This window comes from Notothenia rossii, assembly GCF_949606895.1.
Source record: "Notothenia rossii genome assembly, chromosome: 5".
Lineage (NCBI taxonomy): Eukaryota > Metazoa > Chordata > Actinopteri > Perciformes > Nototheniidae > Notothenia > Notothenia rossii.
Genome location: NC_136903.1, coordinates 60,618,755 through 60,635,802, shown reverse-complemented (window position 1 = coordinate 60,635,802; position 17,048 = coordinate 60,618,755). Strand labels below are relative to the sequence as shown.

The window sequence follows — 17,048 nt, the reverse complement described above, 5'->3', positions numbered from 1 at the left end:
TTTTTCGGAGTTGGACTTTGCAGACGGTCCCTGAGCACTCGTTTCGTCTCCGGTTGCGGATAGAGACCAATGTAATGTGCCCAGCTCGGAGGACGGCGCGTATTGTCTTTTTTGATCAAAATGTGATTGTAGTTCGTTGTCAACCTTACCACTGTAGTGAAGTATAACCGGACGCGAGAGAGAGAGATCAGAGAGCAGATCAGCTGCTGCTGACGGAGACACGCAGCTCTGCATGATCACAGGTCCGCCCGCTGTGACGGACCGGTGAGCGGAGCAACACACAGGCCCAATCCCAAACCGCCCCTTACACTACCCCTCCGTATGCGCGTTCGCACGGAGGGTCCGCCACATTAAGTGCTGTTCCAAACCAACGAGTGTGGAGGGGGAGTGGGCTATCAAGCCCTCAAACAGCAAGTCTGCATCGGTGCTGACTTGAGACCGGTCTCCATCAGTAGCGTGGCGTGGGAAAAAAATTAGGGGAAGCCAATAATACGTCCTTTATTTTGGGTCGGGGTGTGGTGGTCAATGTAATAACGTAACCAGATGAGTGATTACAGCACCCGGTATCATTTTACACACATTTGTATCATACAGATGCAGGACTTACACACGCCTGTTATCTGACCGACAGGTCCGCACGCACTCTCCAGCCGAAACTCTAATAAGCATTCATTCACAAACTAAAGACCGTTTTACGTCCGATTCGCTCCTTTGTTCCTCGCGTTACACAGCTCCAGTTTGGGCATTGGCCTGTCATCAGATTGTATTTGTTGTTGCTGCTGCAGCGGAAGTTTAGTACAATTATTTTTGATTAAATACTCCAAATCTCCACCCTCCATAATTGCACTTGCTTCAGTTGCTTGCTACTTTCTAACGGCAGTGAGAGTGGTGCAGTGACGCTATCTACCTTCTATCGATTAGATTTATGATTCGACAATTATAAAAGTAGAGTAGACATGTGGATATTATCCGACTGAACAAAACATGCATTTATCTAACAGATTCTTTTTCCACTGACCTGATTTCGAGCTATTTTCCAAAATCCTATGGAGAAATCCCATTGCTATTTTGTCGAGGGAAACCGAGCGCAGCTTACTTCCGCGTTTTGGGACGCGTCACTGCACCACTAAGTTGATGCGATTTGATTGGATTGTGAGGCAAGGGAAGCCAGCCGCCTCTGGCTTCCCTTGGCATGGCCCTGACCAATCACAGGTTGGCAGGGGCATGACGTGAGCCTTGTCTGATTGGTCAATCCCTCCATTTTTTTTCACCAAGGGAAGCCAATTTCGGCTGGCCTCCTCTCGCAACAGAGAGTGCAATCTACTGTTTCACCATAACACCTAGAGGGGCGCTGTTTCAATCTTTGTAAAATACTCAATGAGAATGGGGGAGAAACGGGCCGGCAGCAACACACAACAAAGAATTTCCGAAACTAAAAAAAGTATTTTCATTTATTTATTAAAATTATAAATACAATCCGAAAAAACAGGGGAAGCCTGGCTTCCCTTGGCCTCCAGGAGAAAACGCCACCCATGGAGACTCTCCATGGGTACCGTTCCGATCATCCAAAAATCAGCTCCTAAATTCTAACCCTATCTCCTATTCCTTGACCTCTGAGTGAAACGTCATGGGGTTAAGGGATAGGGGATAGGAGAATTCAAAAGGACTTAGGAGAAGAGACTGCTGTACTTTAGAGAATCCGAATGCACTTTCATTATCCGACGTGTTTATGATGCGCCAGCGGACGTCATTGTGTGCGTCTGCTGCTGTGGGGAAACTATGGAAACTACAGTGTTCTATACAACGGACTACATGGATGTTTAATAAGAACGAGGGACTACTGTAAACTCATCTAGAGACTCTGCACCGTGCTCTGATGCTGTTGTTTTATGCTTTATGAACGTCGACAACAGAGAAACATATTCTTCATGACCAAAGTTGTAATTGAAATAAAAAAGGAAAGTGAAATGTATGCTCGTCACCCTCTCCCTCCGGTCCACATTAATACAAATGATCCCAATACGTATGATTGTATGAAAATATCTTAAAATAAATACAAATGTATTTATTATAAACGTTAGTCCTTAACATCTATCACTGTGTACATCACCATTCAAACATCTTTTAAAAGTTGAGCAAACCCCACACAGCTCAGTGAAATGTTGACTTTATTTGATCATTTCAATAAAAACTAACGTTCATATTTCTCCTTTTGATTATAATACTGATGAACGTTCAAAACAAAGCACTTTGGCAACTTAATACATACGTTTTAAAATGCTTAATAAGCACCGTAACTTTCATGATATAACTTCTCCGTCATAATCGTTTGTTTCCGTGAACGGCCGACTGTTGTGTGACGGCAAATGCTGCGGCTGCAAGGCATTGTGGGGCAGCATTTTCTCCTCTCCTTTCGGTTAGGGAGGTCCAGTGGTTCCTAAGCTAAAGGAGGTTATAAAGGAAGTTTGAAACCTCCTTTCCTTTCATTTAGATAATTGTAACGGCACTTAACATGGCTGCCACTGACGTACTTCCGGGTCATTTCACTTGGTTAGGAAGGTTCCGAAGCTAAACGGACTATTGGAACGCAACCATGGGCCGTTTCTCAATCGCGAGGATACTGGCTTGGTAGTCGCATACTTCCAAGTCACTTCCTTCAGAAACGAAGCAAGTATACTTCCAAGCCACGGCTTCGGAAAACAAATAAGAATGGAACAGGCTAACAAGTGTGCAACTCTCTCTAACGGTTTCAACATAAACTGTACCGAAAATAAATACCTCACGATGTCTATCTAATTATGAACTTGCTTTACTTTCACGGAACACATTTTTGGTGATAACAAATGCAACAAAGTAACATATTTACCAACACATGTTCTACGCCACTACATACTTACATTTAAATGTGTGCTGCGCTGCGTCATTCTCCGCAAGGGTTTTTGAAATTCGTCCGTGCGCAAAGCATTGTGGGGATTTGAAGGACGCAAAGTTTACCCATGTGCAGCCTTTAAATTACCCCCAAACCAAGGACGTGGCCTCGGTGGAATTCCAAGTATGCTGGAGATTGGAACAGTCCTTCGGCGGCACTCGATGACGTAGTATCCTTGAAATATTGGCTGGGTTTTCCTGAGGACCCAGCCTCCTGATGACCCAGCCTCGCAGTCCGCGGAGGACCCAGCTTGGGTCCTCCGCGGACTGCGAAATGAGACGGTCTACGGAGCATGTCCTTGTACGTCACCGGCAGTTACCCCTACATTTTGCCGTGGTGGTACAACTAACAAAAGGAGTCAGTACAAAAACACAGCTAAACTAAAGGCAACAGTCACAAAATCCTAAGCTACTCTACACTCTAACTAAGCTACTCTAGACACTATTAATACACAATACCAAACTAAATATGGGCACACAAGTTTAACCACAGTTAACAGAATTATCTAAGCGAGAGGCGTCTGTTCACATGTCAGAGCCTCCAGAATTATCTTTAGTCACAGGCTTTGAAGTCATCTCCAGTAGGTGTGTGCCGGATGTGCGCTGCAATTGGAGCGTGTCTGGCCCGACAAGCTCCAATCACAATCCTCAGAGGCGGACCAGGAGATGGCAGCCAATGACATCAGGGGAACCGCACAGTTCATTTGCATAAGAACACAGTTAAGACGACCAGGAAGGCGGCAGCCGTAACATTAGACCTAACACACTTAGCTAGTTTATCTACCTCTAACATGGCGAATTCAGTCGCTGTTGTATCTGTAACATGTTGCTGTGAGTTTGGACAGAGCAGATACAACGTTAGCTTAGCCTGATCGATCCGATCTCCATTCAGAAAAACACGCATTTTAAAAGGTTTTTCTCCTGTCGTCTGTCTGCAGACTTCTCAAAGCATTTATTCATGGTTTTTACTAACCGGTATCAGTATGTTGTTACTTCGGCATCATTTTGAAACGTGTATTACAATTTAATCACGGTAAAATATGTTCATTTTGTTGTAGTTGGTTTCTACCACAGTATAGAGGGAGGGAAATATTATTATTTATTATTCCCGTGTTATTATCCAAAGTTACTGTACACTTTTAATCTACTATAATTAGTTTGTTTAATATAGAGTCGTTATGAATTTGTTTTAAAGCTCAATAAATAACAAAGAAGACCTTTGACCAGGACTTTTCTCATTTTGTCCGGAAGATTTAAACTTTAACAGAAATGTAGAAATTATAACGGAAACTGGTGTGTGTGTTTTCAGGGTTTATTACAGAAGCAGAGGGAGCTGGAGACTGATCTGAATCCTCTCCTGAAGCGCCATGACAAAGAGCAGCTGCCATCCTTGTCAACGCACCGCATGTGACCTTTCACCCCTGCTCCGTGTGTGTGTGTGTGTGTGTGTGTGTGTGTGTGTGTGTGTGTGTGTGTGTGTGTGTGTGTGTGTGTGTGTGTGTGTGTGTGTGTGTGTGTGTGTGTGTGTGTGTGTGTGTGTGTGTGTGTGTGTGTGTGTGTGTGTGTTCCTGAGTCAGGATAAAGGAGAGACTCTACAGTGTTTGAACCGGTCTTCATGGAGAACCTTTGACAGAATCAGGAGCTCGTCCATCACTTTGAAACTGGATGTGCCACAAACGAGTTTACTACACTAAAGTGCTTCAGAGTGAATCCAACAGATGTCCTTAATTGTTGAATGTATTAGTAAGGCCTGGAAGACGAGAGAAAAACAATTGTGGTGATGTTTTTTCTCAGTTTGATTCATAACCTGGTCTGATCCCAAGTGTTTCCTGTGTTTACTTAAAAACAGGTGGACAAATAGACTGGATTTTCCGTTTTGAGTTGCGAAACTCCCCATCAAATGGGAAACCAGCTGATCTTTAGTCAGCACCCAAACAGAGGAATGTCTGCACTTCCTCCAATGTGATTAGTACTGCACGCTGAAGTTTTAGCCAGCTGACCTTTCTGAAACGTCACCTTTAAATATCGGCTCTGATCGCCTGGAACCTTGCATGTGGTGCTAAGAAAAAAAAAGTCTATTTAAAAGTAGAGCCTGAGTAAAGCAGTAGCATTGGTCTCTATTAGAACATTAATGGCGCATTTCCACTACAGCGCGGTTTAAGCGTGCCGTGCCCGGCCCGTTTTTGGTTGCGTTTCCACTTGGCGTAGTTCCGCACAAACAGCTCACCAGTTTCACAAAATTAAGAAATATTTAATTATTTAAATCAAGTCCATCAGTTCTACCTCACTTAGAAGGTTTAAAGCACGAAGGCTGCTCTGAAGATAAAACACCACTCGTGGTTTTTTCTCAACGAATAAAAAAAACAAATTTTCTCAATAACTGAATTTATTTAGTAACATTTTATGTAAAGACTGTATTTTAAAATGTAGTTTTTAATGCACTTTCCATGAATGAGACTAACAAACAGGTGTGGAACTCAACGTTTATTAAAGATCATGAAATCTTTTTTTTTTTTTTTCTTCGGCTTCTTGCTGGCATGGAGCTTTTTTACCCTATGCTTCTGTGTTTTGTGGGTTTAAATGTCCCATGTCATGCTTCTCCGGTTATTAGCCGTCCCCTTTTGTGTTATGAAGGTTGTTCTGCATGTAAACGGTCTGCAGAGTCACAAACCCTCAAAGTACACCCTGTAGCGAGTAAAACTCTAACACAGAAAAGACCTGTCTATGCTGCCCAAGAATGCCTCGTTGGAGATTTCTCATTTCCCATTGTTTTCTTCCTGGGTATGGTGTCTTGCCCATACCCAAATGGACCAATCTGTGGAGCTCCACACACACACACACACACACACACACACACACACACACACACACACACACACACACACACTCTTTTAGCCCCCTCAGCACCCCCCTTCCCGCGCCCATTCGCGATGTCTCGCAGCAAACCACACCAGTAAGCCAGCTCATACTGTCAGCTCCTCTCAGCAGCGAGCTGACCAATCAGGGCACAGTGGGCTCATAGGGAGGGGGAGGGGGGAGGGCAGGAGCTCCAACAAGGCGTTTAAGACAGAGATTGAATACACATACTTTACAGAGAGGCTGTATGAGAAACCAATGTGAGTTTGGAAAATTGCACAATGTAAATCAATTCTAGTAGACCTCAACAATGGAATCATGATCAGTAGAAATGGCCATGACATGGGACCATTAATGTGCTTTTTTATTTATTGCAAATTTAATAAAATTATGTAAAGTGTTACGAGAACCTTACATTTCTTTCTTTGTTTTGTCGTGTTTTATTTAGGCACCCACCTGACCAGTGCATTTCAACAAGGCTCTTACGTGACAATTTCATATGGATTGTTCTTATTATAGCTCACTGTATATCAAATATATATATCAATATCAAATGTAATGGTGTCACATTCCAATCAGACATAATTTATTATTTTTGTCAACGTTCTGATGCAAAAAAAATTCTTAAAGGTGCCCACTTTGCCCTTAACGATCATTCTGTTAGTCAGCAGGATAGATATATATAACCGGTGTTGTTTTTTTACAATAAATTGGGCTTTTATTACCCTCTATTCAGCTTCTAACAGCAAGATAAGAGTACTACATAGTTTAAGCATATTTTGGTGAATGATCTGAAAACTAGATAAATATAACTTGGGATTATATTCATTGTTCTGTGCATCGTCATTTAATGATAACCATGTACTTACCATGTTAGCTGAGATCTGGACACATGAGAGGAGCACTGAGTTTACATTGAAAAAACCTGGAAATTAACTACTGAAATAGCAAACAGGAACAGAAAAGGAGTAACTTACTGTGACCTGATAAAACCAACAAAATGTATACCATATTCTTTAAAGGGCCCCTATTATGCAAATGTACAGGCTCATATTTGTATTTAGAATCTCTACTGTGACATGTCTCAATGCTTTAATGTTCAAAAAGCTCTTTATTTTTCTCATACTGCCTGTGCTGCAGCACCTCTTTTCACCCTCTGTCTGAAACCAGAGCCCGGTCTGCTCTGATTGGCTAGCTGGCCGGCTCTGTTGTGATTGGTCAACGGCTTAGAGATGTCCAACCCTTCCCCCATCACGTACAATGTGTTGGTGTTTTATATCTACAGTCTATGGTTGGAACGCTAGCCAATAGAAGTAAAAGTGTTATGTATGATGTCATGTTACGGAAGTAAACAATCAAGGTGTTTCCAAGCCCCCAGGAAGTGCGCTGGCCATTGAAACCGTTTTTTGGAATGGCCAAATGGCATTACAGCCTCAGTGTCTGTCCATTATATAATTTTGGCCCAAATCGTTTTTTTCCCCATTTAACATATATCAGGGTATCTTTTTTTGTGCTAAATTCAGCACCCAGTGCGAACACTTTTACAGCCCTTATTTAAATCATCAGGCTTTAAAAGTTGTAAAATGTGCTAAAAGACGAATCCAGAGTTATTTTCCCTCTCCATTCCGAGAGCCCGAGATCAGAGGCGGGGCTTAAGGAAAAGGCACACTCTGTAAAGCCCTAGATGACCCGGGTACTTTCTGAATATGTAGTCGCTCCATGTTGGGCACAACAGAGCAACTTTCATAGGAATGAACGGTGCCTTGCCTCCGACACTATCCAGTTCTCTTTATACATCCATGGGTGTTTCAGGCAGGGAGGAAGACAATAACAATACGGTCTTGTTACAAAAAAATTCAACAATAAAAACTAATTCATCTTTGAAGCTCTTATCTAAATTGAAACTTTTTTTTTTTTTTTTTTACATTTCACAAGTATTCTGGTTTCGTTTCTACAGAAGAGGTCAAAAACATCTCGTGGCAAACTCAATGTTTACACAGGCAACTTTTAATGCAAAAAAATGTGTAGAAAAACATTAAAAAAATATTTTAAAGTTAAAACAAGTCTGTTACAAAGTCCCATCCTACTGAACAAAAAGCAACTAAACACAAACAGCTTGCAGGATGACAAACAAAACATTCGGTACAAAAGAAAATGTCCAGTTGGAGACATGTCTGTCCTATTTCAGTGCTGACACAGATGTGTTTTTTCTTCTTAAAAAGTCTTATTTCTTATAGTCAGGGTGCATCTCCCATGATGCAATAAGAAAAGGTAATCAGGTCATATTCGTTCGCTATAGAAAACGTCCTTTTGTAGAGATGAATTAGTCGGTTTGCTGGAATAGAAAACTCGTCAAGCTGGTGGTGCGCTCAAAAAGCTGGGAACTTGGATACAGCCAGTCTTTTAACATTCACATAAATGCCCTTTCTTAGAGCAGAGTACAGAAAAGAAACAGGGAATATTTACTCGAAGCTTTTAAACTGATTAAATCTGAGACGATGTATTCAGTTTAAAAGCAGAATTTTACAAATGTACATTCAAGGTCAGAGATTAAATAAAAACAAGGCATAGAAAACTGGCATTTGCTCACCTGTAATGTCTTTTCTTTATCTCCTGCACATGTGTAAAGATGCAGGGGATTTCCATTAGTGTTTTTCTGACAGGTCAACAGGTAAACGTTACAGTAAGGTAGTAAAGGTTTTTATTCTGTTTTATAGCAGCTGATTTGTGTCAAGCACAAACAACCGCTTATTTTGGTCCACACTCTGCATAGGTCACAAGGGTTTTTTACTGGCCTTAAATCAACTTTCTATGACGACATTTTAAGTGCTTTTGCAGTTTATTTTTGGAGATGGGAAGGCCGGTCATATTCTGAGAAAAAAAATCTGAATTTCCAAGAGTTAAGTTGTTAATTTACAAGAAAATCATTAGAGAAAAACGTTTAATTATGCGAGAAGTCAGACACTTGCAAGAAACAACTCAAATGTAATGCTTTGATTTTGTATGATAGGTACTTACTTAAATTGAAGACAATGCTCCCTGTTAAAGTACATGTGATTTGTCACTGAACACCACATTTTTGTATTCTACACGTTTGTTTGTGTTAGCGATTTCTGCCAACCTTACCTGGTAGTATCTCCACCAAATAAAAGCAGAAGTGCATACTAAATAAAGTTAAGTCAGTATTTCCAACCTTCCTCCTGTTATCATGTTTCTGAACTTGAGTGACTAAAACATCCAGATTCTTGGACACCGTGATCAGTACCATGACGTTTTCATGATCAGGCATTATGAATAATAAAACTTGCGGCATGCAGAGTGTGGTCACTTCTTTCTTCAGCCTGGCACCTGTCTGTATTCAGGGTGTGCATTTCCCTATCCTCTGTTAACAGACTGGTAGTGTTTGGATTTTTGATAGGGAGCAGGTGTGTGAACGTTACAAGCGTAACATCAGTCAAATCGTCTCTCTACATCCCGTTGAAGCCTCCCCCTCTGTGACCGCCCCTGAACCTGCTGCTGCCCGGTACTTCAGGATTGTGGAACCCCCCGAGCAGTGGAAGGCCCGTTAAGTCCCTGCTGGCATGTTGGAAGCGCCAGTACAGGGCAGCAGCACCTGGACCCAGGCCACCTGGGCCCAGGCCTGCTGGCCAGGCAGGCATCTGCCCTAGGAGGCCACCTCTCAGTGCAGTCAGGGGCCCTGGCATGGGGAGGAAAGGCTGGTTGGGGAATCGAGGCAGGTTGGGGGTCTGCAGGAGGCTGAAGCCCCCTTGCTGCTGCTGCTGCTGCTGCTGCTGCTGCTGCTGGCTGTGCAGTGGTGGCTGTAGGAATGGTGGAGTCAGACGGAGCGGCAGGTTGTTCAGTTGCTGCAGACGTTGAAGGGGTAGCTGGATCTGTTGTAGACGGGGCAGAGCAGGAGTTGGGATGGGTTAGCCGGTGCTGATGGTTTTTCTCTTTTAAGGGGCAAAGATTAGCATTAGCATGGAGAACTCTGGAATACAAGGGGCCTTGGATGAGAGGATGGAAGAGAACAAAATAGACAAGGCACTTTTTTTTTAGCAGACCAGGTGGTCTACTTGGCTTTATTCAGCAAAATAAAAATGTGCGTACAAAAACAATTATATATATATACACAGAGTAAAAACTGTGACTTTGCGGTTCTTTGATTTCATAAGATTTCCCTTTAAAAAGAGTCTGGGACACAAAGCCAATGTCACGCTACCATTTGTAGTGTTACGTGCGTCAGAGTCCTGCACGGGTCTGATTTTCAAGACCGGCTGCCGCCCGCATCCGCGACGTGCAATACCGAACCCGCCCCCCGCAAATACTGCCAATTAGTTCCGCAACCCGACGGCACAAGATCCGCAACCCGACCCGAACCTGCATATATATGTATATATATATATGAGCAGTGAAAACGTGCAATTATTAACACACGCAGTTGCATATTTGTCTCAAAAAGCATGGGATGTTGGTTATTTTCTCCATCTAGGAGGACACCAAAAGCCTCCCAGACGTTGGATTTCCCTCTTGAGGAAGTGTTATTGAAAATGCTGTATTCTCCGCTAGAGAGCGTCACCTCAGCCATTTCGAATGTGGCGCACTCAGCAGCAGATTGATGCGCTGCAGAGGTTATGATTATGCGCGGTCTTGCGGGGGAGAGGTCTGAGGATTTAAACATTAAACTAAATTATTATTATTTTAATATATTTATTATGCAACACCCGCGACCCGACCCGCAACATCTTTGTTTTACCCAGAACCGAACCCGGAAGAAAGTGTTTGAACAAATACCACCCACGAATCACTTTTTTTGCGGGTCACCCGTCCCGATGCAGGACTCTGACGTGCGCCCTGGACACTATTTGGCTTTGTGAATTCAACATGTTGAATTGGCCAAAAAGTGGACCCCCAAAAACCAGAGTCTGTTGGGAAGGGAGCTCTCTAATTGTCTTTTCAGCTTAAGCAAGTCAGTGCACAAGAAGAGAAACCGAGGTAAGAAAAACAAAAAAAGGGGAAGTCTCTTTTTGATTTCATCCTCATCTCATCTGATCATTCTATATATTTAGGTTATCTTCACATTGACATCTGCAAATCAAGTGAACCAGTGTAAAAATGGTTAGCAAACTGCTTTGTATTAATATCTGTTGCAAAACAAGGGCTTGTAGATCTGCATTCTTGGGTGTTCTGGTTTCCCTTTATAAATGATAAATACTGTGTACCACCGCCTACGGGTATGGAGTTATTCCCTCATACAGATGCAGAACATATGTGTATAATAACATTATGTGCTAGATGGCCATTGGCCGTGGTCTTTGCAGTGTTGAGTGCGCAACTCGGATGAGGAAAAGGGGACTATTTTTGTTCAGTGTACAAAACACACCAAAGTATAGGGCATGTTATCATATACATCAGGGATAACCAACTACATTTGTCCAAGGGCCAAAATGTATCCAATAAACACTATCGCGGCCCAGCAATTTTTATATAGCCCAGAATTTTGAAGTTGTTGACAGAATACATGCTCTGAAAGTAATCAGAATACAGTTACAGTTACGTGTCTTAAAAAAGTAACATATTCAGATTACTTTTAGAATACTTTATTTTTCCATAACAGATGGGTATGTTTTGGTGTACATGAGAAACTTATTTTACTGTTTTAATGGCTTATCAAGAACTCAAACACAACATCTTGGTGTCATTCTGGACAGCTCTCTCATCTGCACCCCACATAAAAAACATCACCCGGACTGCATTCTTTGTACTGTTTTAAAACCTTTCCTTGGACTATGTTATGAACTGTAAGGTGTCCTTGGGTGCTTTGAAAGGCGCCCCTAAATAGAATGAATTATCCTTATTATTTATTATCTGAAACGATGTAATAACTTTTAAAACTTTTTCCAGTCACTTGCCCCATGCATTCAGCAGCAGCAGGCCATTCACTTTTGATTTGATCCCATAAATAAATGCTACATAAACGTTATCTTACACATTTTATCTATCCATCTCCGTTTCTAACTTTCAATATATTTAAAAAAAGATCTCTCTCTCATCTGCGTGCGGGGGCGGGGCCTGACAGACACGCTGCATCTCTCTCTTGCTCACAGACATGCTGCAGCGCTGTGCAGTGTGCACACAGTTCTGCCGGTAATGAATATTATATTTTGTGAGGAAACTTTTCCACCAATAATTCCAATAAGTATTCCAAAATGTATTCATTTCAGGTTTACGAAAGTAACTGTTATCAGGTTACTCGTTTTTCAAATGTAACGCCAGCTGAATACAGTTAGCCTACTTGATTTTTGTATTCTGATTAAGTAAAGCCGTTACATGTATTCCGTTACAACCCAACCCTGCTTCTAGTCTACTGTCCCGCAGCTCCTGCCTCTCTGTTGGACTCTGTCGCAGCGGGGCTACTGCTGTGGTGCGGAGCGCATTAACCAGACCTTTCACAGCGAAGGATCACTTCTTCTTCAAGGAAGGGAAGGTTTCGCAGTACGCAGTCTACTAGTCTACTAGTCTACTAGTCTACTGTCCCATAGCTGCTGCCTCTCTGTTGGACTCCGGTACTGCACCGTACTCACGTGATGTTGTAAAAAGAAAAAATGGGTGGGGGCGAACGCAGTAACCACTCCGCCAACGCACTGTCACCCCCGTCGTGCGGGCCGGATGAGAATGTCTGGCGGGCCGCCAGTTGGTGGTCACTGATATACATGGTTAAAAATACTGACTGAATTAATACATTGATTAATCGCTGAATATCAAATTGTCATTGGTTATGTAGTAAAACATTTACAAAAGCAAGGCGTCCATTTTTTAAAGACAAGTTACCATTAGGTTTTTCCATCATGTGAGTCTTTAAAGTGTGGACTCCTTTTCCTGGCTCATGTAGGGAGCACCGGCATAATGCTCTCTTGCTCTGAGCTGTCTTCTAACACCGTCTCTCCTTTCACATTCTGCCCTTGGGGTCCTTTCCTCACTTGGGGTGTGATCCTTGCAATTGGTGTAGAGTTGTGTTGTGGAGAAACAGCAAGGATACAGATCCTGGCCCCGTCCTGGGACTGGACCTCGCACCATGGGCCTTCTTTGTGGTCATAACAGGTCACTCCAGAGGCCAACCTATTTGGACCTTTTCCATGTGGCGGTGCCATGCTGGTAAAGACAGCCATACTGTTAGCTTTGAGTTCCAAATACTGGTTGCCCGGCTTGAGGAATGGGGGGAATTCTGGTGTCCATCCCGGTCTGGCGTAGGTGATTTTCTTCCAAACCATGGGATTTGAAAGCTCCCTATAGCTGTATTTTTTTCCTGTGTGGCTGTACAGCTGCAAGCTCTGGCTCAGCCTTCGTGAGCAGGAGGGGATGTCTTCTGGCAGTGCACTCGGCCAGTCTGGGCTGATCAGGAGGGGGGAGCTTTCAGCATGGCCGTGCTGAACAAGGGGGAAGGGCCTATAGCGGGACCTAGTACGAGGCTTTCGCTTGGGCGTTTGGCTGGGTCTTGCTGAACAGGAGTGGGGGAACTTCTTGGAAAATTCCATCCCAGCTGTGACAATGGCGCAGTTGCTTGTGTTTCCAGATTGTGTAAAATCCATTTCTTTCTGGGAACATGTGGTAGAAGATGCCTGGGTTGTGTCATGGTCAAGCCCGTCTTTCCCTCGAGTTATGGCCTAAGGGTAAGGCAGCAAATTAGTGATCTGTGTAAACCAATCTCCTGTTCTACTGCTTTGAAAGCATTCTGCTTCCCAGTAGTGTACCCATTATGATTGGCATGACTTTTGGCAATGCTACTAGGCTTTGGGCTGTCCCATTTTGGCACAGGTACAACTCCCCGGTTGAAGGGTATCCCTCAGTGTCCTCAATTACTCTGGTGGAGAGAAAGCTGCAGTGGGGCTTTTAGAGGAAACTATTGAGGAGTATAGAGTTTGATCCTCGTCACCTTCAAAGGCCATCTGTTGTTGGTCTTTGGCTTATCCCTGCTCCACTTCCTGAATGAGATTGTTAAACGTTGGGTAGGTTAGTCGTGAGGGGCTGGATCCTAAGGTGACTGTTCTTGGAGATTGTTTTTTGTTGGGGACGGAGTAAAGCCCAAGTTACATCGATCATAGCCCATTAAAAGGACCATTTTATATTCTGTGTTAGAAGCAATGCACAACTTTAAAAAAGTAATTCCCAACAAGGGTAAGATTTTTTTTCTGGTTCTGCACAGCCTTTGCCATGCAGCTTTTTCCCCATTTAGGGAGGTGTTGTTTCTGGTGAGCTCCAGAAGTTTGTGACTGACAATGGGTGACTTCCCGCTCATGTGGGTGTTTCCTGGTTATCAAGGTAATTTTTTGGCTAATAATAGCCTTTCCCTCTATGTATAGAGGGTTTAAACATGTCACATGGATTCTTTGATGTTTGTTTTCCAGGAGGTGCTCCCGACTGAACGGGTACTGGCCAATATATTTCCCTTTCAGGGATTAATCTTCAGGTTTAATTCTGGTGGTTGGGTATATATTCCGGCAGAGGAGCCGGGTAGGGTATCTCCCATGTGAGGGTTTTTCAATCAGATTTTTTTTGAAAACCTGTAAACATTTAGTAGAACATCAGGAGGTGTCATGAAGTGTCTGATCTCTGGATCATCCTCGTAGTTATATCCAGAGTCTTGATTACGGCCTTGGGCGCTTTGCTTTATTATGTTTTCTTGCTAAATAAACTTGGAAAAGGGCAATGGGTATAGTATTTAGGGGTATCTATTAAGATATGGAAGACAATATTCAAAATATGTTTTTGTTAGTGTATAGAAGAGAGAAAATCATCATGTTTATATTTACCTCCACATGTAACCCAATGTTTCAACAGCAGCTCAAAAAAGACAAACACAACTCTGGCTTTAGAGATGGCCTCTGGGATTTATACATTACCTGAAGCTTGTAAAACAGCTGTAAAGCCAGTCGCTGCTTGAAATGTCGTTGTTCTTGAATTTGATTTGTCGCATTGATGACCTCTGAGCGATGTGAAGGTCTTAAAACACTGTGGTGTTAAAGGGTTTTTGTACTCGGTAAATCTTTTTAAATCTGTTGTACTCCAACAGGGATTTCCTTACTGTATGCCTTCTGCCTGGACACTTTCTTCTCCTTTCTCTCTTAGGCTGGATTCACACCAAATCAGGGGGTGGGATTTTCACTTAATGGCCCTTTATCAGCAATAGACCTCACAAGGATTAAATATTTTTTAAACCTTCATTAGAAGGCTGTACAACGTTGGATTCTCATTAGCATGAGTGGCCACTGCAGTGTGACATGGGGTTGTTTTGCCTCCAGAAGTTTATCCTAGCTAGTTAAGGTTTTTTGGTATGATGGCTATTTGTTGGTTTCAACGGCATGAGTTTATGACATACATTTGTGTCATAAACTGTACACTTTGCTCATCATTCCCATGGCCAAAGTTATGTTTCCTTTTGCCTTCATGTTGTTCCAGAAGGAACTGACCTCATCTCTTGAGTGAGGTTAAGACGCTCACTTTCTGTGCTTCTTGACTTGTATAGGTTACTCTATTGAATACAACTATGTATGTCAATAGTTTTTTTTTGATAAATAACTAACTAAGTTGACCTTTGTAACCATTGGTTCGGCCCCTGTTTGGGCGCCATGTAAGACTGTTGGACTCAAAATCGAATAAAGGTATCAATTTGGACAGGGATTGGTAGGCTAAAGCCGATTGTGTTTCTGACAAATACTGATATCTAAAGCGTAAACTAGCATAAATCCTTGAGGTAGCAGCATAGTCGCAAGATGAACGGTTAAATTGCACAAAATAAATAGCAATGTGACTTAATTGGAATGTGGCATTGGCTGCTAAGCAGTGCCTTGACTGAGACCTGCGTTAGGCCAGTAATTCCTGTTACCTTGGTGACACTGGCAGTGCCAGTTGGTGCTGCATCTCCTCTTATTGGTTGTTCCCGAACCACGTATCTACTGAAAGAAAACAAAAAGCGGTTCAGTAGCAACATACAGGCAATCTACAGGAGATAAATCACACATTTACAAAATAGCAATTCTCAATATGCCAGGTTTATACTGCATTATATTTAGACAGACTTTGTTTACAGCTGCATGCAATTCAGATATTAGAATTTGATATTCTTTGGTGAAGTGAAATTGTTCCTTAGGAAAATATATTTTGCTTACAATAAAAAATCTCAAGTTTCAGCTTTAAACTAAATCCTTGTTATAAAAAAAATGTTATAATTACAGAGTAATCTCTTTAGTGGACACAAACATATTCTATTTTTAACAAAAAGTATTTGATTTCACTATGATTCAAATCAGCTATACATTAATAAAATAAAAAAAATAAGGATATTTTATTGTTAGTGAGTAGTGGCACCATTGTTATTATACATTTCTTTACAAAACTTTACCCCGAAAGTTCAGTTTTAGTCGTTCACTCACCTTGATCGGTCGCCTTCTACAGGACAGGCTGTGGTACTGGAAGAGGCTGCAGAACTTGTAGCTGCTTCGGGAAATAAAGGCTCTCCTTGCTGATCAGCTTTCTCTTTCCCATCATCAGTTGAGTGCGTCTGGGAACTCAGTCCCGTCACTACAGCTTCGCTTTGATTGGACGGAGGGGTAGACGTGTCAGTATTCCTGGGATGTTGGCTTCCTCCCAGTGCTCCCACCACTCTTACTGGAGGATCATCTCTGTGACCTCCAGCCTCTCCTCCTCCCCTCCTCTGTCCCTCAGTGAGAGTCGCTGCCCCGCCTTGCCTCTTCTCCTCCTCCATCGTCTCCTGCTTTAATGTTGAGTGGATTAACTCCAAAGTGGCTGCCACTGCTTTTCTGTCCTGAGGGACCTGGATTGACTCGGTGAGACCTTTCTGAGGTAGAGGAGGGGAGGTAGGACCGCTACATGTAGGAACAACATTGAAAGGAGAGTGGAGGCTTAGCTCTGCCTGAGAGGCCAATTGGCGCTCGGCTCGTAACTGTGAGATGGCTCGTCGGAGAACCTCGTAGTCTGTTTCTGAGTGAAGCGGCACTCCTTCCTTACAGGAAGCATCCGGAACAAGCTGGTCTGACAGATGAGATAGAGCAGGGGGGATGGAGTCGGGTTGCTGGTGGAGATGTTGGGGTTGATCATGAGAGGAGAGGGAAGGGATGTGTTCTGGGAAGATAAAAAGAGAACGATCAGACACAAAGTCACTGAGACAAAGATGTCTCAGGAGACCTGAGGACAGTAGAAGGCAGCAGAGAGATCTAGGATAAATGTTCCCAGCTATTTATACCTAATAT

At 42.8% G+C, this 17,048-nt stretch overlaps 2 protein-coding genes across 12 annotated transcripts in view; one reads left to right on the top strand and one right to left on the bottom strand.

Annotated features, from left to right (window-relative positions):
- ccdc66 (coiled-coil domain containing 66) overlaps positions 1 to 6,204 on the top strand; it is a 70,803-nt gene extending 64,599 nt beyond the window's left edge. For all 5 annotated transcript variants that reach the window (XM_079680425.1, XM_079680423.1, XM_079680424.1 and 2 more), the window contains one exon: positions 4,238 to 6,204. In XM_079680425.1, the coding sequence (XP_079536551.1) occupies positions 4,238 to 4,339 (102 nt within the window). In that variant the 3' untranslated portion in view covers positions 4,340 to 6,204. The remainder of the gene's footprint in view (positions 1 to 4,237) is intronic.
- Positions 6,205 to 7,769: 1,565 nt separating this feature from the next.
- Positions 7,770 to 17,048, bottom strand: part of tasora (transcription activation suppressor a) — a 55,908-nt gene continuing 46,629 nt past the window's right edge. For 2 of the 7 annotated variants that reach the window (XM_079680416.1, XM_079680412.1), the window contains exons 27-29: positions 16,212 to 16,920; positions 15,665 to 15,734; positions 11,366 to 13,445 (exon numbers count right to left, since the gene is read on the bottom strand). In XM_079680416.1, the coding sequence (XP_079536542.1) occupies positions 12,666 to 13,445; positions 15,665 to 15,734; positions 16,212 to 16,920 (1,559 nt within the window). In that variant the 3' untranslated portion in view covers positions 11,366 to 12,665. Of the gene's footprint in view, positions 9,735 to 11,365; positions 13,446 to 15,664; positions 15,735 to 16,211; positions 16,921 to 17,048 lie in introns of those variants that run through there. The other 5 variants (XM_079680414.1, XM_079680415.1, XM_079680417.1 and 2 more) reach the window with 5 other exon arrangements.